Source organism: Bacillus rossius, chromosome 3 (assembly GCF_032445375.1).
Source record: "Bacillus rossius redtenbacheri isolate Brsri chromosome 3, Brsri_v3, whole genome shotgun sequence".
Taxonomy (NCBI): Eukaryota; Metazoa; Arthropoda; class Insecta; order Phasmatodea; family Bacillidae; genus Bacillus; species Bacillus rossius.
The window spans coordinates 96,131,786-96,158,108 of NC_086332.1; the positions used below are offsets into that span (position 1 = coordinate 96,131,786).

The 26,323-nt window shown below is 35.9% G+C and overlaps 2 protein-coding genes across 3 annotated transcripts in view; one reads left to right on the forward strand and one right to left on the reverse strand.

Moving 5' to 3' along the window:
- LOC134531052 (AT-rich interactive domain-containing protein 4B) overlaps positions 1 to 13,890 on the reverse strand; it is a 186,464-nt gene extending 172,574 nt beyond the window's left edge. The window contains exons 1-2 of one of the 2 annotated variants that reach the window (XM_063366564.1): positions 13,701 to 13,890; positions 1,102 to 1,179 (exon numbers count right to left, since the gene is read on the reverse strand). In XM_063366564.1, coding sequence (XP_063222634.1) covers positions 1,102 to 1,137 — 36 coding nt within the window. In that variant the 5' untranslated portion in view covers positions 1,138 to 1,179; positions 13,701 to 13,890. The remainder of the gene's footprint in view (positions 1 to 1,101; positions 1,180 to 13,700) is intronic. The other variant, XM_063366565.1, reaches the window with a different exon arrangement.
- LOC134531054 (protein arginine N-methyltransferase 1-like) overlaps positions 13,837 to 26,323 on the forward strand; it is a 38,975-nt gene continuing 26,488 nt past the window's right edge. Inside the window, exon 1 of the mRNA XM_063366567.1 lies at positions 13,837 to 14,164. Within this exon, the coding sequence (XP_063222637.1) occupies positions 14,093 to 14,164 (72 nt within the window). The 5' untranslated portion in view covers positions 13,837 to 14,092. The remainder of the gene's footprint in view (positions 14,165 to 26,323) is intronic.

Genomic DNA, 26,323 nt, shown 5'->3' on the forward strand with positions numbered 1-26,323 from the left:
TCACAATCATTGTAACAATTTATCATTTCCATACTAGCAAACTTAGTTCTCATACAATTGCCTGATAATGCCAATAGCCTACTACTAAGAACCATTCCCTATTTAATCATTGAAGCATTCTAAAACTTGAACATAAAAAACTTTTATTACTTTCTTTATGGTTGTCTAAATTTTTCATAAGCTAGCTATAAAATGCCATTTTGTAAGCTAAGCTCCATATTTTTATATTACATTAGTTTCTGTTACCACAAAATTATTTAATATTTTTAGTAACAAGGTATACCATTCCAATAAATATAATTAACATAAATTTATAACAAAGTTATATTCTTAGTGTGCATATAAATTAATAAATATTGGGCAGGGGCGATATTACTTGCAATCACCAATATTTTTATACATCTTAATGATGTAAAATCAATTAAAAAATTACTACATTGATGAAGTGCATAATTATTGAAAACTACCTCTAATCAACCTTTTATTTGGAAATAGGTAAAATATCCAAAATATTTATAAAAACCTCAGTAACCTTAAATCAATCAAATATGTACTAATCAACACAAAATCATAACTTTGCATAAAGATGGTGCACCACATAACATTGAGCTCTTGTCAAGACTTTAGTCAGGCTGTAAATGGTCTCAGGTTTGATTACAAGCAAGTCAGGGATTTTTTAAATGTAGGTAGAATTCTCTGACCTTGTTTCAGAGCTAGGTTTATCTCTCTTGTTTTAAAAACAAAGCAGAATCACCACTAATTAATTTTCTCATCATAAACTAAGGGCATAAAGTGATTTTTTAGACTTTAAAATTGCCTTGGGTCACTCATAGCCCTCAGCAAAATATTGTTGTCATTATCATCCATTATCATCATGACATTTGTATATACATACACACACACAAAGTCACCATTCATTTTTCCTCTTGTTTATGACATTTAATATTAATAAATATTTGCTCCCAATCTCAGTCACACTCACATACACACACCAGTATTAAAAATAAATAAACTGTGTTGATAAGAATTCTGGTAATAAATGTAACTTAAAAGACTCAGTAATTGCTAACATGATATTTCGCAAATATATCAAGAACTCACCATAATGATTCCACGTCTTCTGCTCCACAAAAGCATTTAAGGAATTCCTCGAATAGTACCCAGAAAACAAAAATAACACTGAAAACAAAAGAAACAAAAATTTTTGTAAAATAGACATCTCTTTCCAAGAGTAAAATTAAATAATATGCTGCAGGTAGAAAGATCTTATATTTTGCTCATCAAACTTAAAAAATAATCCTATAAAATAACATATAGGTATAGTTGACCTTTTGTTCTACACAACCTACACACATTCATGTTTTAGGAGAAAAACCTGCATGAAAATAACAGTGTGAAAAATTAGGTAAAAATACAGAAATAATTATACAGTGGTGTACAAGGGTAACATCAAGATGCAGATCATTCAAATGAATGCATGACTTTTGCTTCAAAGAAAATCTTTACTCCTTAGGCCTGTACCAAGGTTGGAAATCACAGCAGGTTAATTTGATGGAAGACGTGTTACTGAAGTAAAAAGTTTAGATTATAGGCCTACTGCAGATTTTTGTCTACCATGTGCTGGATGAAGAAAAAATCAGGTAAAAAAAATAGTGACCAATGAAACAGGAACACTAGCGTTCCATGGCTAGAGAAATTCGGGAATTGCCTACATAAAGTTCCTATTAATGTTAGGTATTTGGACAGGTTGAAAACAATTCCCAGTCGCCCCTACGCACAAGGCATTGACAGTATAACGTTTTGTTTGGTAAGTGTGTAACAAAGTTCGATGCACATGCTTGGGGTGGTTTCATAGACATTCATTTGGTAGGTTTTTCAGATGCAGCAATATGAAAACGGTCAAATTGGAAAGGTTCAAGGACTTTGAATAAATATTAACCAAATGTCAAATGTCTCTAACGTAGGCATCCTGCATAGTATCGCCTTCTAATTTTAAAGTAGTTAGTGTAGTGAACAACAATCTTCCAATGGAAGAATCGGAGAACACAGAGAAAAATACTACGCCTGTTTCGAGTGGAAGTCATAGGAAAAGATGAAATAAAATATTTATGAGTTACTCTGTAGCTTGGTTCAGATGGATTCCTAACATTATAAGACAAAGATATCAGAAGAAAATCAGATAAACTTTGGCTGCAGATTCATCATGAAAAAATAAGTTGAAAACATATACGATATATGGTCTAAACTGCTTCTCATGTCTTTGAAGGTGGAGCTGAAGAACACTAATACTAATGGAGAAGATCTGAATTATGTTTAATTGAATGAAGTTCTACAACCCTTCACTGTCGCAAAATTATTTAATTGAAATGTTCATTACAAAGAGGCACTGACATTTTACAGTAATAAGTGAAGAAATTTTAATAAAGTGAACATTCTAGGACATGTTGGAATTGAACTACAAAAGCCACCACACAACCCCATTATTTTTTTAAATTTATTTATCAAGTATTGCATATTCTAACACTCCAAAGTATATTCAGAATAATAAAGAGTTGAAATTCAAAAGCAACAAAGTGCTAAAACCCAAATATCTTGTATAGCATGCCCTGTGATCTTTAAAAGGGAGCTAATGACAAACCCTCTTGCTATTATATTTCCATTATCATCCAATAAGTAAATGTATTTGCTACATTTTTCTAAATTTCTCGGAATCAGGGTTTTGGTACTTCGTCCCTTTTGAATTAGGTACTACTCTTCAATTCCTCTGTAGGAGTCTCAGGTCTGTATCACATAGGTAATTCAGATCGCAAGAAATGGGTGTGGTACATTCAAAATCTTAGGTATCAACTGAGATTTGAATATCAATGCCTTAAGATTTGAATCAGGATTTCTTAACACTGGTTAATAAGAATATTTATATCTATAGACATAAATTATGCACCAAGATGTAAATGAATATGAAACTGAACCTAATCAATGGATTTTCCAGGATATTAATCAAAATAATATAAGCTTAAGCAATGAAAATGAATGGTATTTTCTGTGAAAAAGACAAAAATTTATATAATTGTATGTAAAATAGACTATATATTACAAAACAAACATATTATCCAGATGAAGCATTCCAAAACCTGATGATCTAGTTTAAAACTGTTAAAGAAGCACTAGATGAAGCCATAAAATGTAAAAATGTCCAGGAATAGAAAACTAAAATGGGTTGTAGAAATGAACTCACTGCACAAACCAAACCTATAAATCCCCTCGAGGTTATGAAGGTAGCATTAAACAAGTTTACAAGTTAACTAGAAGTTTGTATCCAAATGAGGTTTCCAATTGCTGTGTTACTAAATTATTGGAGAAAAATTTCCTTATCAATATCAGTGCCAAATATCACCTAGATAACCCATGATGTCCTCAATGGAATGACAAACAAAAATTAAGAATACACTGAATTATTTGAAAATTAAGTCTTATAGTATGAATAATGTAGAAGTGTGTTGAGAGAAATCAATATTCAGTACTATTGGTTTTTTTTATTATTTGCACAGTTAAATCTAATTTTTTTTTCAATCACCAACCCAACTCACATTCCACGCTCCAATTTCAAAGCTTGACTGAATATTTCACCAAATTCATGGTGTAACAGATGTTTTATAGACAAATGTAAAAGAATACACAGTTATAATGACAGATCTAAATGACAAGTTTCTGACACATTTCTTGCATGTTTTTATGGTTCTTTAACATGCATTAGATTTGTGTATAAATAGTTGAAATAATAAAATGTATGAATTCTTACAAAATTATGTTTTTCATTTTGACAGGATTCTAAAAAACCCAGAAGTTCGGAAGCAAGGGTTTTGAAGTCTCGTAAAATTATGTGGTTAAGCTGGTTACAAAATGAATAAATAGTATTTCTATAATTTACTTGCTATAATAATTTTAATAATTTTCATACAAATTTTTTTTTTTTTCAATGGTCCTTACTTTACTATTTCCCTGGACTATCACCCTATTCACAATCTAGTGCTTTTTAGAATCCAGTAGGAATAGCAACTCCATTTTTTTGGACAGAAAAGAAGCATTTTTAATACTAAAAAATAACATTTTGGGTTATTTTTCAAGGAAAAGCCACGACTAATATTGAAACACTACGAAAATCAAAACAACTTGCAAGAAATTAATTTTTGTTTTAGCAGATATTTATTATTTTTAAATACAGCTACAAAAATTAACATTTTCTTGTTTCATAGTCTTTGCTAATTAATAATTATTTATTTTTAAAAAATGTATGAACCAGGGTAATTTAACTGTTTTTTTTTTTTTTTCAATAAACTGCATATATAAATGTAACTACCACAATTGTTATTACCAATGAGCTCATTGTCAAAATAATTGGACTGTGAAGACTTCAAAAAGGAAGGGAAGGAGCAAGAAATTAATCATTCTCATGGCTTAGTTGACAAAACCAAAATGTGGTTGGCTGCTGTCAGAAGCATTGCACTGCATCACAACAACGTGAAGGCTATTCCAGCTATCAAAACCCAGAGGGCCCGGACTCTAACTATAAACATGTCTAACATTGCAGCTCACCAAATTAAGTATTTTTGATTGCTTTTAATTAAATTTGATGAATCTGTAAAAAAAATTACAAAATTGCAAGTAGATTTTTCCTTGAGAAAGATGTTATTTCCCTGTAGTCTGTTTATATTAATATACCGTTTGGAAAATGTTGAATATAGTACATTTTTTGTGCGAATGACAAACTTTTTTTTTTATGGTTGTATCAATGGATTAAAAATAGTTATCCACATAATTACAAATTTATAATTCCCTTGTAATTGTTAGTATATATTTAATATCCCATATGTTTTTATGTTCAATAATTAGGGTTATTTTCATTTTCTATAAGTTGTTTATTTTATGCATACAGTTGCAGGCTAACGGAGAGGGAAAAGCCCCCACCGCAGCGTGCTACCTCAGCGCTCCAGGCAAATCACAAAAAAATCCCCCGAACCGCAGGGAATACCAAACTGGAATGCGTCCCTTCAGTTAGGGACGAAAGCAGAGCTAGGATGAAGTGAGCAAACATGAAAGACACCCAAAATATTCATGTCAAATGGCCCTTTATTTGCAAAAACAATTAATCAAAACAAGGTAATACAATGGGAGAGAGGACACAGCCTCCAACCCCGCAAGGAGAACAAACCCGCATACAAAGTACAACATAGAAAAGAACAAGCATGTGTATATAACAAACCACACGGTCCCACAGCCCAAATGGCCATTTACACATAAGTCGCATCAACATAAACTGGAGGCTAATCCTCAATAAATTATAAGTTACACTAGTGAGAATAGACAGTATGTGCAGTCATCGGCAATACCAGGAATAGATCAATAAACCACTCAAACAGGCTCAAGGTCACTAAAACCTTCTAGAATGGCCTAGCTCAATAGTAAGACGAGTCCCAAGGCCTTGCGGGGGAGGTAACATTCTTAAATTTATTATCACGAATTCAACATACAAACAAAAAAAATATGCAACATAACTCACGCAACAAACTCGCGTGCAAACGCGGAGTCAAACGACACTCGAACTGAAGTATCAGGTCAGGCAAAAAGGGCCCTAACAAAGAACGGCGTAACTCAAGAACGAACACCGCACAAACACGCGCGAGGACCTAGAGAAACACCCGTGTCTACTGTTATGCATATCAAAGTAGAGAACGATCAGCCTGCGCGATGAGAGTACCACAAAACAAAAACTAAGCATCGCACCTCGACCGGCCATCATCAGCAGGCCCGGCAGAACGTCATAAGGAAATCTAAAACGGCAATCACAGTAAAAATAATAAGGGCGGTACATAAGTCAAACGCGGCAAGCCACGGACACAAAAAAGGAAAACAAACAAGGCGCAGATATAAACTGGCATGGTTGGCACAAAGCAAAAACAAACGCACAGTTACCCGAAACAAAATTTAGAAGTGACATGCCGAAATAAAAATTTAACCAAGATGGAGAGGAAAGAAGCTACATGGCTAACACGGCCTAAAGGAACTGTCACCGCGCTCCAACAATCCAATGCCAACAATACCTGCAAGCAAGACCCGCGCCCTGCCGAGCCCGGAGACGACTGGCCGACCCGCCGCAGAAACGTCAAAGGAAGCACACAAGCAGAGAGGGAGGGCAAGGAAGGGGAAGGAGGGAGGGGAAAAGGAGGGGAGGAATAAGGAGGGGAGGGAAAAGGAGGGGAGGAATAAGGAGGGGAGGGAAAAGGAGGGGAGGAACAAGGAAACCAATGGAGGAGGGGAAGGGAGGGGGAGGGAGGGGGAGGGAAAGCCAACGTGCGCGGACAGTAGAAGCTGACCGCTGCACAGTAGTTTATTAATTTTGAGCATGAAAATTTGTTACAAATAAACAACATCTTGCTCTTTACTAAATATAATTACACTTATTAGAACACATATTCACATAATTCTTATAACATTCTTAACATTTTTACTGCAGTGATTTTATACTATCAATTTTTCTCTAACAGTTAACATCATTCACTCCAAATCCAATTGCCATTTTCCATTTCGTTTTCGTATCTCACGAAACGCTAACAGTTGTTCGTCCATTTACTAATAATACAATATCAATCCACACATTCTTTCTCTGAACTGTACCTTTATAAAAATTTGTTACAAATAAACAAAATCTTGCTCTTTACTAAATATAATTACACTTATTAGTACACCAATCCAATGCCAACAATACCTGCAAGAGAGACCCGCGCCCTGCCGAGTCCGGAGACTTGTTCAAAGTAAAACATCTAAATTAACCATTAGAGTATAAACCCTTAAATTGATATTATCACAGACATTAAAAATTTTTTTTCATATTTTGATAGTTGTGAAAAAAATCATGGCAGGCAGTGGTGCACTTTGTAATGATTTAGTTGATCTGATATTGTATTAATTTATGTGATATTGACCATAATAATGTTTCATCTAATTAATGGTGCAACAGTTTTTTTGATAAAAGTTAATGTCTAGCCTACATGAGCAATGACTGCAAAAAATGTTGTGTTTTTAATGATGTATGTAATTTTAATAGGGTTATACACTGCTTAAGTTGCAATGTTTTGTAAAGGGGATGTTTTTAAAAACAATGAGTTTCACTTTTGAGGAGGCTAAATGTTTGCAGTTTTATGAATGACCATAACTAGTATGAAAGGTTGATGTTAGGTCAGTTACATATATAATATAAAATTGTTGTTAAAATAGTTTAAATTCTTGCAAAAGTTTTTTTCCCAGGAGTAGGTTTGGTTCAAGTGCATTTTATGATATCAAATTCCAATTTGTGATTTTAGGGGTAGTAAAAAAAATTTATGTAGGAGTGGCGTTATTTAATACCTATTGAGAAAATAAATAAGTAGGTCCACGCAATAGGTATTAAGAATGTTATAAGAATTGTGTGAATATGTGTACTAATAAGTGTAATTATATTTAGTAAAGAGAAAGATTTTGTTTATTTGTAACAAATTTTTATAAAGGTACAGTTCAGAGAAAGAATGTGTGGATTGATATTGTATTATTAGTAAATGGACGAACAACTGTTAGCGTTTCGTGAGATACGAAAATGAAATGGAAAATGGCAATTGGATTTGGAGTGAATGATGTTAACTGTTAGAGAAAAATTGATAGTATAAAATCACTGCAGTAAAAATGTTAAGAATTTTATAAGAATGGTATAAGAATTGTGTGAATATGTGTACTAATAAGTGTTTTTATATTTAGTAAAGAGCAAGATGTTGTTTATTTGTAACAAATGTTCATGAAAGGTAAGTGGGATTGAATGGATGTGAAGTTTTGTGATTTTTAGTTGCTTTATATTGTTACGAACGTTAGCAAGGCCATGTCACGCGCAGGTGCACGCCGTAACATGAGATGTGCAGTGCGCACCTGGGTCGCCGCTTTATCTCCCTCCAGCCCTCCGCACTCCCTGCGCGGAGCCCTGCCTTTGACACGTAACTGACACCAGACAGCTGGGAGTTGCGCGAGCCGCCGACACGTGTTTTCGAGAGATTTCTGCCGTCGGGACGGCTCGCGATGACGCGACAGGCCCCGGCCGCTCTCGTGAGTTCTGGAATTTCGCTGGGGCCTATATATAGGTCCGAGGACGTCAGTAGTCAGTCTGAGTGGAGTTCGGAGTGAAGTCGGGAGTTCTCCCGCGGCGGAGTTTCCGGGCGATAGTGCTGCGGGTGCGGCAGAGTGGCGAAGTCCTTGGACGAAGGTTCCAGGGCAGAGAGTGAGTGAGTTCAGTGGAGTCGGGAGTTTTCCCGCGGCGGAGTTTCCGGGCGATAGAGTCGCGGGCACGGCGGAGTCCCGAGGGAAGTTCCGAGCGAGGCGTCGAGAGGGATCTCGGCGAAGGGTGTGACGGCGGAGGCGGAGTGCGGCGACGGAGTCCCGCGGCGGAAACCCACGAGGGGTGCTGCGGCGAGAGTTGCACCGGAAGTGCGGCCCAGCGAGGTGTGCGGAACGAGTGACTGGGGAATTGACATTTCTTTAAGTGTAATTAATTATTTTCCAATTTAGATTATTTGTAAGTGACAAGTAGTGGTAATAAATAAAACTGTGTGCGAAATACAATCTTTAATTGGGCTATCCTTTAAGAACCTGCGGTAAATCGTAACAATATATATGTTGTGGTTTGTGTCAGATGACAGCTGTGTATTTAATTAGGTGAAATACACCTATCCCTCACTTAGCACAACTAATTTGTTCCTAAAAATGCTCGTGTTATTCCAAATCACGTATTCTGAAGCATTAGTTTCTATAAACAGCAGGGATAATTTATTTAATGTGTTACAAAATTGTGTAGGAAAATATACTTTATGTAATATAAATGCATTGAATAACACACAACTATAAATGTCACACCATTTATCTTTATATGCCTCCCAATGCACTTTTTTTGACAAATATGACACCGTGTAAAGGGAGATACGTGGTTAACTACTTTAATCATCAGTTGGCTGGCTGACTTGCCTGCCCCGGAGTGATCTTCAACTCACGTCGCATACCTTTCCAAACCATCCTTTACTGACAGTGAAACTGATATTGCTGTCCGGGTAGTTACATTTTAATTATCCAAAAATTAAAATGCTTATTCGCGTATCACCACCTGGTTCACACCAATCCTGTTAGGCCAATGATTATTTTTTTTCATCGCAACATTCATATAACAACCTTTTCCATGTGAATCATCTGTTTATTTCTGTTCCGGTATCTAATGTCAAATATATTCCCGCTAGTACAACCAACAGCATCAGACTTACATAAACTTATATTAATAGTCCTTATTTCATAAAATTGTGCGCACAGCTGACTTGCTTAAAACGCTCTGCGTGCTGTAATATTTATAGTTTTGTCTCAAATACTTGAACACGATGCATTATGATTGATCAAGCACATACAGTTACCGGCAGCTGAATAGGCAGACATTGCTTTTGTTTGAGTGAATTCCCTGCCACTGGCTAGACTAAGTTCACGGCCCGGTCTGTAGCCAGGCGACAATCGTACGGCACGGCGGCATACACGCGGACGTAAAAACATTTGGTCCTTTACACTTCATAGCCGCAATTTAACTTGCCTTAGCTGATGTTTGCCTGTACAACAGCATATAGCGTAGTCAGATCTGCGCACACATCTCTTCCCACCTTGTTTGGCTAACTGTATCCCACGGCACATCTGTTGTTTACAGAAGTTAAAGCAGACTTCGTGCCGTCGTGCCCGACTTCTTTTTGCCAGCGGAAATTCCGTGCTAACTGAAATTTACAGACGTGCTATGCAAGACTGGGTCAGTAAAATTCACATCGCACTTAATGAATCCGCGCAGTCTAAATACGTGCTAAGTTAGGGATAGGTGTACTGGTTTAGGTAAGTAATCATAAAGTACATTTAATTTCAAAATAGGTTCTTTAGGATGCTGGTATTTAATGTGGTGAAAAAGATATTTCCCAATACATTTTCAGTGGTATCGTGAAGCAGGCTCTAATCCTACTCGGTGTAGTATAATTTGCGATACCAGTACATAAATAATGAAAAGTAATGATATTATAAGGAAAAACTTCTCTGTATCATGAAGTAGACTGGTGTGTAATTAGCCATACCAGTATTTCATTAAATAGAAATAAGATCTTTCAAGGTGATATTTCATGGGTACCGTGACATAATATACAGTCCTACGCGGTAAAATCTATTACTTATGCAATACTGGTAATTAAAAAGTTGAAATTAATAGTTTTAAAAAAATAAGATTCCCAGTTATAAAGAAATAGAATGCAGTTCCACCCAATCTATTGTATGTGCTAAAACGGGGAAGAATTATTTGAAAGTAAATGATTTATAGGAAAAAGAATTGTGGTATCATGAAGTAGACTACAGTCCCGCCCGGTATATTGTATTTTGCGATATCAGTAAATAAATTATTGAAAGTAATAAATAACAGAAAAAATTATCACTGTATCATTAAATAGACTACTGTCCCTGCCAGCTAGTATATACCGTTGGTATTATTTATTTATAATTCACATCTTTCGCAATTTTTTTTATTTTTCAGTATCATTACGCTCTCAAGTAAATAGGGCACGTTGTTGTGCCAGAAATTAGGTATTTGACACGTTTTTTTATATTGTTGTTATAATTTTTAATTATTTTTGGAAATTTTCTATATAATTTGGTTACATAAGAGTGATTTACACTTTGTTAGGCTGGTGTACTCTACCTAGTTAAACTTTGTCCAGTGGACCAAAGCACCTTTTCTCAGGTCCTATCTGATATTTTGCTAGTCTAATGTAGACGTTAGCAGCCCGTATGACATTTCTCCCGCCTACAGTCACGTTCCCGGCCTGTAACATTATTTCCCTGCATGACTAAAATCGCATAGAGCAGCTTCTGGCCTGCAAGCTCTATTTCTCCGAAACCCGCTGAGACTAGCGAGTCTCGGCACGAGCGAGGATCCCGTGGACCCACGTTCCCAGCACAGTTGCGTTTTTTGTACCCCGTCTCCCCCACAGCTACCCACCTTCTCAGAATTTAGCCCAGGATCATTGACCTGACGTAAACCTGCCAGGCGGTGGCCAACTTCAAGGTCGATTGGCCATAGAAAAAATATGTGCAAGGATGGACCACCCACGACATCTAGTGGCAGAAACAGTAATGTCTGCTCTGTCACCAGCGAGTGGAGCTGACACCCACGACACCTGTTGGCGATCTTGCTAAACACCCCCTTCTGTCCCCTTTAGGCCGCCAGACAGCAGCTCCGCTGCGCCATAAGGCCCTATGCCTTCCACTCGCGTCCTGTAACAGTCGATTGTATGTTTAATTTCTGTGCCTGCCGGTAGAGACTGCAGCAGTCGCCCTTTGGCGCAAACAACTGAAGTTGTGGCTACGACCACCTCGGTCATCTCCGGAAGTGTTCGGTCCAGAGTCGAACCTTCTCCCTCTTTTTCCCTAGGGCCAACCGCCCGTTTTAATTAGGAGTTTTGTCCGCCACTGCGGGCACTCTGACTTCGGCTACTTACCGCGTCATCTCGGCGCCTCCTCTGTGAAGAGGCTTTTTCGCGGCAACTACAAACTCGTTTGAATAAGGAATGTAGTCAGCTGTGTTAAGGGATGTGATCCCAGGTTGAAAATTCAGTAGTTGCCAGTCAGTAGTAGTAATTAGAAAACAAGTCGTGTTTTAGTTTAAAGTTTATTAATTTTTTTTCTTACTAAGTGATGATTTCTGCCGCGTCATCTGCGCATTTCTCGGTCCACGCCTTTCTGATGTCTGTGCAAGACATTTCCTGAGTCCAGGAGCTACACCCTGTTTGGTTAGTTACTTCTGTCTATATTTCCTCCCCAAATTCCAGTTTGTCTGCCTTTTCACGCCGACTGTGTTTGACGGTCTGGAAGCAGGTCTAATTCATTGGAATTTGGCTTGTGTTTCTGAGGGTCCAACATTTGGGCGCCGAAATTGCACTCATCATGTTGTCCAGGACCTCCAGTTTAATTTCTCTCTAAGAAGAGCTTCCTCCCGGCCAGATGCCTAATTTGAAACCCCGGGTGATATTCTAAAATATAACTTCTCCCTACAACCAACAAAAGAAATTACCTTAATAAATACCAGCGAGCAGTGCCATATAGAACTTATAAAATAAGTATATGTGAAATTGTTACAGTAATGAGTGGACGAACCTAACCTGCTATAAAATGTAAATTTTGTGTTGTTAACAGTATAGTATAACGTGTTTTAATAATATCGAGCCGGCCCCCTTTTAATAAGTTTAATATATTATTAAAATACCATTTTATTGTGAAACCAAAACAAAAAGAAAACAGATTTATTTGCCTTTTTAATTAAAACAGGAAACCTATAGACCAATCTACTTACGTAGTGTTTATTTATTTATCATTTACCTTTATCTATTGAAACAATCCACTAGCTCCCAAGTCACTTGTGTGCAGGGAGTATAAAATTGTCTTGTTCACCACCTCGTGCCACCTCTGGTAATACTTGTATTTACTTTATAATTTTGCTCAGCTGTTTCCTAGGTCTTTTTTTATTAAATTAAAATGGGCACGAGGGGCGTATCATTGTTATAATTCACGATACCAATGTAATTTATATTATGTACACAAATAGGGTCTTTGATAATGAAATTTCAGTATCAAAAAATGGACTAGAGCGGGGGGGATGGGACTATAGTATAGTTTACGATACCAATAAAACATAATATTCAAATAATGCAATAAGTGAATAATTTGTTTATAGTTCTCCACCCAAAACCCCTTGAACCGTAAGAATGTAGGGGTGGTATTGACGTAAGTACTGCCATCTTGGTGACGTTATTAGTACTGCTATGGAATCGAGAAATGCACTAGTCTGTTTCATCGTAACTAATTTGAAAGCTTGGTTAGGTTAGGTGAGTGACATTTAAATTACTCAAAAATTATTAATTGTATTAACTCTAATAAAATGTTATATTCTTTTACTTGAGTTGGATTCTAGAAAACTTTATAGTTTTGAAGGACCTTGAATTTGAGGGAAATTGAATAGTTTAGCAAAGTAAAAAACAGTATATACTGAAAGAAAAGTATTGAAATCACTGTTATTTAAATCTTATTATGATTATGATAACTTTCACTTCAATATGTTCACATTTTTAATTTTCCTGTACCACTACTTCAAATGCCCTCCCCATTATAGAGTATATCATAATCCAGTGAGAATTCAAAAACACACTTTTGCAGACAATAAGGCAACATTACAAGTATTCATTAAAATCAGACTTCTTTTTCATTGAGAAAAAATTACCCAAAATTAATTTCACCAGAGAAATTACTATTGGAACGTTCAGTTTTCCTTCACCATGGCCACACGAATAAACAAATTACCCGGAGTAACACAGTTTTAGACATAAGTTTAATACAAGGCATATAGGTACATGCTATCAGTTGAAATACTGTTTTTCATAGTAGTAGTTCGAATAGTCATCTAAAAAAATGTTTTTAAACCAGTTTAAATTGAAGTTGTTGTGGCATAGTAAATATCTGGATAGTAAGTACACAATCATATTTTTTAAGACATCCAACATAGCATGCAGATAGTGTAAAACATTCCTCTACAAAATAACATAAATGCTAAATATTTACAGAAAATGTCATACCTGCATCGCCTTTCACCTCTTGAATCCTCCGCAGCACCACGCGGTTAAAATCACACCACAAACACTAAATTTTCAAAAACAAAAACATTTATTTTCAAAGTACACAAAAACACGTCGTGATCCTCTCGGCCATCTGCAATAAAATCTACGCGAGTGCGAGTGTGTGTTTGTCAAAATTCTTGTAACGTGATTGGCTGCAAAAAAGAGTCAAAATACATTAGAATATTTAAAAATTATTTATCTTAATTTCACTGAAGAAAAGAAAGTACAGAATAACGATTAATTTTTTTGAAATTTGTCGTACTAAAATAGTGTATATGGTGATTTTTAATTATAAAATCGTGAAAATGTAGTTTTAGGAACGCGTTTCCGTTGTCTGCTGGGTTTGTGTCATGGCTGCCATTGCTGGTGTAGTTAAGACCGCTGGAGAATATAAAGATTCCATTACTGGTGTGTCGTTTTCGGTAAGTATTATAGTTTGAAATAATGTTCGCTAACTTAATTACTACTTGTTAAACAAAACAACCCCTCCAATCTTAGTGGTTTATAAGTACAGATCAAATCTTCTTGCTCCTTACTATGCGCGGGATGGAAATTGCGCCGGTTTTGTACATGCCATGTTAATTTTATTGTAAGTCGTATACAGTCCATTGTATCCTCTCGTGAATTTGCTTATGTTTTATTTGTAATCAATGGCTATGGACTTTATTAGAAATAATGATTCTTCATTATTATCTTTTGTTATTCGACATTGTTCATTTGCTTCTGCGCGTATTTGCACGTGTTTCTTAGAGACAAAGCTTCCTTAGTTATATGAAGCATTTGTTACCACAACGCCTTAAATGAGAAAAATATGCTTTTGGACCAATATATTATGATTCTTTTGAAGGTCATTTAAGTACCCATATTATCTTTTTTTTTATATAAAAAAAGTTATAACTGTTTTTAAGTCTCGTATTCAGAGTTGGTTTAACCTTCCTGTGAATATCGAACGTACCGAAACTGTTCTACCAAGCGTTCTTTGAGCCTAATTGAATGTTGAATTGATGTATTAACATATTCTATCAACAGTAAGCTGAATTCCAATTTTTTTTTTAATATTACTTTTTTCTGTCACACAGCGAGGTCATTGGAGATGAGACATATATTACAAACCAAGAAAATATCCTAGTTTAAAGAACCGGCTCGGCGTTTTTAATAATTATATTATGTGTAGTCAATTCATAAAACCAGGGAAAATGAAATCAAAATGGCTGGACCAGTATATCATATTGGTTCATTCCAAATCATTTCATCCAGGCAAAATAAAAGTTTGCACCTCTGACTCTTTAAGATTTTCCTGAAATTTATTTACTGTAGCCATAGGCAAATATAACAACCATTACTTTTTTATTGCTAAATACATTTTAGAATTTTTATAAATTAAATTTATAATAATTGTTATTTGTGTTACAGGGTGTAAGAGGCATTTTTCAGTATAAAAAAATAGTTTAATTAATATTAAGTCATTATTTCATAAGTTTTGCTTGAAATTTCATCAGTATTCCAAATAATATTAAACTCGTTAAAAAAAATTGCACTCTTGAAAGTTGGCATTTCTAAAAAAAATTCCCCTAGGTGCAGCCTTTTCCATAAACCTTCATAACTTTTCTGGCTGATCCTATTAAAGGAAGAAAGAGGCTCATTTTCCCCTGCTGGAATTAGCCCTACGGGATTTCTTGTCCTTTTATTTTGAGGTACTTGATTTGTGTTAATTATAACAGTCAAATCAGGATTTATTTAATAATCCAGCGCTTATGCAAGTTCCGGGGCCCCCCATGGGCGTGCGTAGGTAACGAATCACGCCATACACACAATCAAAAATTGGCTAACCAGATAGTTGGATGTGCTAGCCCTAGACTCTGCACTACTGGTGCCACATGCTGATCTCCCACATCATTCTGGGACCCCTCGAAACACCCAGAATACCCGTGGTCCGGTCAAGGCCTATCCAACCTCTCCTAGTTTACCAGGCTAGTAACCAGAGCTGTTTCACCGCTCACTGCGTCAGCTTTTCACGAGGCTAGGGAACTCCAACTCCAATCTTGCCCTAAGCGATAAGGGCACTACTGCCAAGTATGAAGTCGACACCAATTGTGGTCCAGGGCCATAGAGAAAACCTCATCGGGGATCCTTTACCAATAAGAGGGACCACCTCGTACTACCACCAATTTTGGTGGTGCTGTCTTACGTGGTAGTCAATCACAAGAGGACCTCGGGGAGTGCATTCCTCTGACTCTACCAATCTCCCTGTGACCTCTCGGGGATTTATAGTTTTCAACCCTGTTGCGACTGTTTACCAACAACCAGCCAGTGTAGGCCTGGACCACTGGGTAGTCTCTGGAGAGAATCAAGTGAGAGGGGTGATCACCTCCAAGGGTGTCTCCACCGATCTGTGTGCTCTCTTACGGATTTACAGCCACATGGCTTGGTTGTGTCCCAAACCCACCGTGGCAGGCAGATGCCATTCCTTTAGGCAATGTCTCTAAAGAAAGACTGGCCTATTTGGGCCACACCACCAGGGCTCAGCAGTCAAACCCCCCATAAAGGTTTCAATCACATCCGCTGTTGCCCGCAGATTCTGCCCATTCACCATTTCTGGTCTCAGCCAGGTAGTTGAGGATACCTGAGGCGGAGTTACATCCGGCAGAGTCCTCTTTTGCTGGTTTTACAACCACCCATCGGTGCCGGCTGATCCTATGAAGCTGGAAAAAGTATCATTTGAAAGAGGATGTTAAGTACAGTGATAAATTCATGGGTATATGACTGTGGTGAACTTAGCTCTATCTGCCGGCTCTATCCAGCTTCCCAGAACAGAGAGCTTGGGACACAGCAGCCTAAGTTATTCTACGCAAGTACGGCAATTTCCAACTGAGTTTTTATATTTTTACCACAAAATGTGTAAACATAACGGTCGATAGAGCAGGTTCGTAGCATCCTTCATACATGTGTGTATTATTAGAGCCCCTGGTTAAACCAGTACAATGGTTCGCACTCTAAATTTAATCTTTATTTATTGTACACACATGTATGAAAGACGCAACATACCTGCTATATCGGAGAAAGTTCGCAATGTGGGTTTAAAAAAATAAGTTTTGTGACAGACTATGAAAATCACACATGTATGAAGGACGCTATGTACCTACTGTATTAGAGAAAGTTCGCAAAGTGGGTTTAAAAAAATAATAAGTTTTGTGACTGAGATCATGAAAATCACACGTTTGAGGCTATTAAAGCAACTGGTTTAACCTGTACGATGGTTTGCACTCTAAATTTAATTTTTATTAATAGGACACAAATGTATGAAAGACGCTATGTTCCTGCAATATTGGAGAAAGATCACAAAGTGGGTTTAAAAAATAAATAATTTTTGACAGAGACCATGAAAATCACACATTCGAGGCTTTTAGAGCTTCCGGTTTAACCTGTACAATGGTTCGCACTCTAAATTTAATTTTTATCGATAGTACACACCTATATGAAGAACGCTATGTAACTGCTCTATCTATATGTTTGCACATTTTGTTGTAAAAAATATAAAAACTCTGTTTGGAAATTGCTGTAGTTGCGTAGAATGGCTTAGGCTGTTGTCCCAAGCTCTCTGTTATGGGCAGCGGGATAGAGCCAGCAGATAGAGCTAAGTTTAGCACATTATTTGATGATATTCCTAAAAAGGAAAATGTTATTTTGCCAAAAAGTGGTATAGCTGAATATCATTATCAAGGCAACATATTGAGTAATTATATGGTAAGATTCTTACGTCGTGGCTTTTCCTCAAATTAATAATGAAATTCCAACTGGTGTCTGAGAAATAGCATGTTTTAGCTTATGTTACAGAACTTTTGCATTGATTGTGCCGCCGCCATTTTTTGTTTTCCCATGTGGGTCTGTGTATATGTGATTAGGAAAACTTTAGTCAAATCGTGAGAATGGTCAATTATGTTAGGTTAGCTACATTAAAAATTGTGTAAAATTTTCTTAATGGTTGGTTACGAATTACTAATTTAAGATCCTGACCTAACCAGATGTTCACACAATTTCACAGTATTTTTAATGTAGTTCGACAATTTTCTAATTTCTCAGTCACTTAAATATATAAAAGATGATATGTACATCATTCATGTGCATTTTTATCCTCTATGTGATGAAGTTGCTCATGCAAACTGTGACCTTGGGTGAACTTAAGTATCAGGGCCGCGGAATCAACTGGCATAAACTGGTTGCTACGCTACAGTTAATTTCAAAGCAACCATTTAAATATTTTACAATATTTTTAATTTAGCTATACTGACCTAGTCAACTGTCTGCTAAATTTCAAAATATTTTTTACGTTGCTAACCTAACCTAATATGTCAGTTTCACTATACCACAAATTTATAATATTTACATCGAACTTGCACAAACGTGGCATAGGAATGGACTGTTGAGAATGTTTCATTTGCCCATACGGGAAAGCAAAAAAGGCAGTGGCCGCATCAATTTATGTATTGTAATGTAACCTATAAACAGTGATTTCTCAGAAACCAGTTGGAATTTAGGAACACTGTTTTCAGAGTAAATAGTGGAATGTCTTAGTGCTCAGAATATATATTTTCTGAATTTTATTATTTAATTAATAGTTAATCATGTTAAAAGAGGACAGTGATTCATGACAGCAGGGCAGAGATAAGTGAATATGAAAGCTATGTTTTGTACAGGCATCCAGTCAGGGGGGATATTGAATCATCTTGCCTTAGTTGGCTCTGATACACTATTGTGACGAGCAGTATAGCACTAGCAGTTTGTCGTTAGTTCCTTGTAATCAAGTATAAAAATTGTGAAAATTAATGTTGTTAAATAGTTGTTTTTAATATTATAAATTTGTACACAAAAGAAAACAGTGAGTTTTGGACCAAGCAAACTGTGCAGTGAGTAGTTAAGAGTAATCCGATTTAAAATGTGACGGGGGGGGGGGGGGGGGGGGGGGCATTTTGTGAGATTTTTGTGGTATCAATTTAAATGGCAATAGGTTAATTTATGAAGGCTACTAAACTGTAAAATTGAGTTCCTATGAAGAGTTACTGTTATCTAAAGAACAGAGTAGTGTTGGCCTGATCACCATTTCTTATTGTCATATTAAAGATTTATGGATAAGAAAGAAAATCTGTTGGTTTCCGATACAAGAAATCCTTCTTTGGAGGTTAGCAAGAACGCTTGATGCCTAGTTCTGAGGTTATGTAGGTACTGTACTGTATGTAAATGAATATCATTAAAATGATAAAAGAAGTCATGTGACCCAAACAATTTCTATAAAAAAAAGTCATTTTAGCAGGCTTGAAACTTATTTCACTGAAATTTTGCTAACCAAGCAAAAAGTAGAAAATAAATATTATTAATTTCTGCAAAAAAGATTTTGTGACAACTCCAGAAAAAAGGTTGTTTTATAGGATGATTAAATAATTGTTTGCATTTAGTCTTGTGAAGTCAAAATTAGTGAAAAACATCATGACAGTAACATGTTAATGCCAGTAAAAACGTATAAAATAGATACAAATTCTACAAAAGCTTTTAAAAAAGTAATATCTAGACACAAGTATGGCAACGCTAGGAGTTTCACGGATAAAAGTAAAATCTCTGTCAACAGAATCCAAGCTTAAATATGGAAAACAAAAAGTTTATGAAATTGTATGTACAAAGAAATCAAAGGTTGCACGTGTCATGAGGCTACCTGGAAAAGAGTTTGAATCTGATTCTTCAACAGTTTAACAGTTTATCAAAGAAGAGTTTATTCAGTATGTGTTTGTTGCAGTCTTTAAAATCCTGTGTTACTTATAACTTATGATAATAAAGACAGAATATTATTTAAGCATTAATGCTCGAATGACTAACCAGGTGAAAATTGTATTATTACAATAGATGTTTACAATCCAAGAGGTCATAAAAATGTAACGATTTGGAAAGGCCATGCTTGGTGTGAGAGGTAAATCCACCTCTAGGGCGAAGCTGGTCAAAAGATACATCGAAATATTTTTGCAAAAAGGTACATGTTTCTTCGTAGTTAAGTGATATTCTCTATTCCAGATTAAGTGCAAATTTTTTTAAGATCTTTGAAAAAAAAGTTTGACATTCACAACTGAATGCCATTGAATTATTAGCAAAATTCAGTTTTTTGTATGTCAAAAAATGTTAATTGAAAACACCTGTCAAAAATTTGCTTTTAATCTGCAATGATTTTTATTTTCCAGCGCACAGTACACCCGCAGTTATCGCTCAGTCCCATGCACAAAACTTGAAAATAGGGAGGATGTTTTGATAATGGGACTTTTTCCATTTATTTACATTTAGTCTAGACCCTCGTATTCTTGTTCATGTATAAAGACTAACTGCCCGACCCGGCTTCGCACGGCTATACTAATGGGAAAAAATTAAGCCACATCTCCCATTTACAGTAATGGTAAATAAAAAAAAATTAGTCAAAATTTATTACAATGCTGTATAATGTACCGGAGAGAAAATGAATAACACCGATGGTTTCCTGACTCGTGCACGCAACGTACAACTGATGTACCCGTACTTCGCTACGGCAGTCTACAGGCAGATCACTCTTGCGCCGCTCATTATAATATATGACCCTCCTTGTAGGTGTGCATCTGCCGCGCGATGCCCGTTGCCATGGAGACACAGAAGGCATAAACAATGCAGAATCCTGTTCTCATGCCGACAAAGTACCCACTGTTGCCTGGTTTTAACCATCCATAGGATCTAATTTTCTGAAAATGTCATCCTGCGTAACATAGGGAACATTACTGTGAAGTTTCAAGTCTGTAAAATATATATACTGAAAAAAAGGGCAATTTTTGATATTTAAAGTACCCGCAAAATTTCAACGGTGATGAGGACTGCACTAACAATGAAATAGTCGTTGCCATAGAGATGAATGAAGCATCAACAAAGCAACAGCCGTTGCCATGGTGATTTCCTACCAAAAACTGGAAATTTTGATATATTACGCCCCTGAAACTCCCCTTGGGATCGGATTTCCGCATAATCCGTTCTTAGTGTGCGTCTACATCACAAAATGAGTAACTATGCTAAATTTCAAGTCAATCGGGTGTATAGTTTTAGAGATCTTGTGATGAGTGAGTCAGTGAGTGGTATTTCGCTTATATATATATATATATATATATATATATATATATATATATATATATATATATTAGTGATGGGTCAATTCCTGTTTTTTCTCGGTTCGGTACCGGTTTTTAAAAATCGGTTCTCGGTTCCTCGGTTCTGACTTAAAAAATTAAATAAATATTATTCACACATTATTTATGAGGTGTTTTAAGTAATAAACTATTTACTGTTTTGGCTACAAAAAAGCACTAAAAAGCATGTGTCCATACTTACAACTTCAACAATTTACTGTTTATAACACTGAAAATAATAATTTGTATTGTTCTGTCCTCAATGTTTTTTATTGTATGCTTAGAAAGAAATGCATTGGCATAATGATTCAGTCTTTAAAGAGGCTATCAAAGCAAATTAAAAGGTTTAGTATAGTTTTCAAGCTACAGTAAACACACCAACCTTAATAAAACTAAAATTTACTATATTAATTAAACCCTACTTTAAAACATAGGAATAAAAATAAAAAAGTTACAATAATGGAAATAAATACAATGATGGTGAACTTTCAAAGAATTAGAATATTAAATTGTCCATCAAACTTATTGCCTACATTGAATTCAGTATGTTTGCACAGTCAACAGTAAATTACTGCCACACTTCTGATGCCATTTCTTACACAATTTGCTCTATTTGGCCAGAGTAATTATACTTTACAAGTGTCAACAAGCATTTTGTAACTTCCCCCTTCAAAAAAATTTCGTTTGTCTAAATGAGAAAGTTACTAGCCATTACACTAGATGGCTGCAGATACATGAACTTACATTCCAAAGCACTGCACAAAAAAATGCATAAAATTTTATAACACCGAAAATTATTACGGAAAATTTTTAATCAATCATTAATTATATTAAACAAATATTCTGTGGAATTTGCAATACACCAGTCACCCTTCCTTACGTATCAACGACTCAATTAACTGCCTCTTTTTAAAAACAAATTGAAACAAACATGGCGTCTTTCTGTTCTCACATCTCTGCTGAGGCACGTCATAGAGTTGCACACCTCTATGAACTACATCTATGGCACCTTCAACTGATATGTTTTGATTGTAAAACGTACTTTGTTTACAGATGTGGCGAGAACATTAAATATTTTCACGTGTTATTTATTTTATAGTTAGAGATGAATATTATTCCACGGAAGTCCAAAAAAATAATTCATATGTGGTTTGGACGTGAGTTGAGCCATTTCATGCTGCAGTTTAGTTATAGTGAAGGACTATTTTCGTAAAGGGTTTTGCTATACTGCCGGTACCGGTACCGGCACCGACATTTTAGCTGCGGTTCTCGGTGCCGGTTAAAATGCTGAGAACCGTAGGAACCGAGAACCGAGAACCGGTACCGACCCATCCCTAATATATATATATATATATATATACAAAACCTTGTCAGAATTGTAACGGGAGAGGAAAATTATTGATGGTCCGATAAATGAAAATTAATTATTAAAAATAATAAAAATAATTCTAGTAGAAGAAGAAAAACAAATTAAACACAGAGAGAGGAAAAAACAATAGTTTAGGTTTGCGATTTAAAGTGATAAGAAGTATTTAATTACTAATTGAACTCTTATGAGGGTACTGATTGCTTTGTTGTTAATATCACACGGGTGTTGTTTACTTGTATGGGAAAACTAAGAATGATAAGGCATCTAGTGCATGGCAACAATGTTAATAGGCAATAGGAATAAACTTCTAGCGCCTGCGGCATTGTCAACACACACTTCGTACGTGTACTGCATGTTGTATCTAACCCCCTCCAACACATTTGATTTTAATTTGGACTTTTAGTAAGGATCCCTAATGTTATTGATAATATAATATAGCCTATAGCCTTCCTCGATAAATGTACTATCCAACACTGAAAGAATTTTTCAAATCGGACCAGTGGTTCCTGAGATTAGCGCGTTCAAACAAACAAACAAACTCTTCAGCTTTATAATATTAGTATAGATATTACCTGCAAAAATATAAAACTGTTTGAGCAGATTATGTTTTCAACTAATATTATGTTATGCTTTATAATATTTTCGGATTATTTTATTTTACAATGGGAGGGAGTCACATCCAACTCAATTTTTTTTTTCCTTGGACACAGCCAAGTAATCACTTACATATCTACGAAACCCATCAATGTGACATTCCACACTTATGTTGATGACATTTTACATTATTCACTTTAATAAAGAGAAGAAAATGTGATTTTTATAATTAAAGCCCATGCTGAAAGATATCCGGCGGACAGCTTCTGGCAGTGCGGTAATGATGGATCTGTAACATTGTCTGGCTAACATTTTACATTCAATAGGAAGACATTGTACACACTTTTGTAAACTAGTCCTGATTTAATGTTTATTATTTGAATTCATGCAGTAAATCAAACCCATGCTAGTTAGCAACAACTTATTTGCACAACTTCGTGATAAACTAGACATAAAAATCGGTTATAGCAAAATACATTTGTACCGTGATTGTGATATAGTGTTTTAAATCGAGTGCCTTTCATTTCACACCGGTCGCACAATTCCTGCATTTCTTAGGTTGTTGCATGAATGTGATGACATTTTACGCAAACATTTACAAAATGTATTTTTTAAAAGTTTAATTTCATATGTTCTTAAAACTATTAAGCAGTAATGGTGAAAATGAACATTTAGTTACAGTAGTCTTGAAATAAACATGTGAATGAGCAGCTCCCCACAAATCATTAATTTTACACTGTGGCCCATATTCAAATGAAATTCCTAAGTACGCAAATACTATCTCCTGAAAGAAACATCACCAGGGTGTTTACAGGTCACGAAAGTAACGAAAAAGTGACGAAACTTTCACCTAGGTCACGAAAGTACCGAAAAAGTACCGATATACATTTTAATGACCCGAAAAAATCATTGCAGACTGTGGGAGTGCCAAAAATGTATTTTATTGTGTAATAAAAATTTCTTCGGCCGTGTTTTAAAATAAAATGCCTGGGAAATGCAGTTTTTAGTAGCAGTGGTACAGTTTGCCATGCGCTGCAGAAGGAAAGTGGACGTTGTTGCTGAGGCCTGTTGAAAATTTACAGAGCAAGGCACTGTGTACACTATGTAATAGTGAATTTGATATTGCTCATGGTGGTGTTTATTTCGTGAAAACACATGAAAAGGGAAAGCGTCATGCTAAGTGGGTTTCTGTCTTGTCCATAGGGAAACAAACTTCACTAACATTTTTTGGAAATATCAGTAGGTCTACTTCAAGCTCATATGTAGGTGATTCAGTCCCTTGTTCCAGCTCACCTTCAGTGTCTGTTATTGAACCACAGAATGCTTACACTGTCTCTACTAATGAAAACAGTAGTAGTAACAATACACCCAGTAGCTTGGTAAGTACATCAAATATAAGTGGATTTGTTCTGAAGGAAAATGTAACCAGGGCAGAAATAATTTGGGCATTGAATAAAGCAGTTACACATACTTCATCATGCAGTTCAGGTTCCAGTTCAGATTTATTTCCGGACAGTGCCATTGCGCAGAAATTTCAGATGCAGAAAGACAAGGTCTTGTATGGCGTGACGTATGGTCTTGGGCCATACTTTCAAAATGAATTGATTGAAGAAGTCAAGTCTGTGCCATTCTTTACTGTTTCTTTTGATGAAAGCCTCAACAAGGTTAGCCAAAAGGGTCAGATGGATATAGTTGTTCGGTACTGGAATGATGACTCAAGCTCAGTGTGTTACGTTGTATGTTTTTTTGCCCGGCTAAGCACACATAGAAACGTAACAAAACAAAACAAACAATGTTCTTGAGGAATTTTTCATTGCTATGGTTCTACGTTATTTGGAAATAAAAGAGTTTATTAAATTATCTTTGTTTATTTCTTTAAAAAAAAAAATGTTTTTTTCTCATTGTTACATGGCCTCAATACACAATTTTACAAAATGAATTTAATTAGAAAAACTTCGTTACTTGTACAGTTTTTGTCTTTTCTTATACGAATTTTAACGATATCTTTGAATTTTGATAGGATGAGGTCCAAATACATACCACAGCACCATACATATTGCCGTTGATGGTCGAGGAGTCTTGTCACTCTCCGATAAAAAAAAAAAAACTTAGTAATGTCCCTTGGTTAATTACCTAACTCAAGGTACCGTTGATCGCGGACCGAAATCACCCGAAGTCGGGCCGATGCCGACGCCTAGGGCCTAAATTTCTAGTTACATAGTCCGAAAAAAAAAATGAACTTAGGTTAAAAAACTCGGCGTGGCCCCAGCCCCTAGGCGTTAAATTGTCCCTTAATAATTTTTCATTTGTCTGGCGACTTGCCGACGATGCGACCGAGTTCGGCGACGATCGAGCAACAAGTGACCTGGTCGACGAGATTACCTTCCCTTGTAAAGTTGAAAACAAGGGAGGCAACCCCGTGGGCCAACTGACCAATCAGCGTACATAATTCCAAAACATGACCATATAAGGAAATTCGTACGGGCACATCACTTGACGCCAGGGCTTGCCCTGATTGGCTGGCTAGTGGTAGCCTCCAGAGACCCTTCCAGACGGTCGCTACAGCTGTGCGTACAACGTGACGCGTAAATCCCAAACACGCATTTACAAAGTGAAAAATAGATTTCTGGCACCAGAGTGTCGCGCCTGTCCGCTCTTCCTTCTGTACCTTCCAGACTATTCTCAAAATATTACACTAGCAATATCCAATAGAATATAAAATTACCCAAAAATTCAAATACAATGTTAAAAATTTAGTAAACAAAGTTGAAATTCATATAAAAACTTTTGTTTAAAAATGATGTCCTGTAAAATTATAATCTATACTGCTTTAATTACTGACATTAATTATCAAATGTCAATATTAATTATTATGAACTAGAGTTAACCCTCAAATTAATAATTAAGTATCTCAAGGAAATAAGTATTTTAAGGCTTTCCATGAAATTTAACCAAAGTAATTAATAACAATTTTTAACATATCGGAACTGTTTTCTATATCAACAAAAAAAAAATATCCTTCACCTCAAACTTATTCTTAATATTCTTATGACCCATTTTGCAATGCTACAAGTGGTCACAAGCTACCTCACTTCAGCATTTTTGGAACAAGCAACTGCTAAACATTTAGTCGATGCTTTGACGACTACTATGTCAAATTTAGGCCTGCCAGTGAATCACATTATGCAAATTTCTGCAGATGGTCCCAATGTAAATTTGAAGTTGTTGCGTGATTTCCAAGATTTCCATAACAACATACTAGACTAAATTGAAGGCAAAATATTTGATACAGGAACATGCTCATTGCATATAGTTCAAGGTGCATACAAGACAGCACACAATGTGGTTGGCTGGCATGTTCATGAGTTTTTGAGGGCATTATTTTATCTCTTCAAAGACTTCCCATCTAGACGAGGAGACTATATTCAGAAAACAGC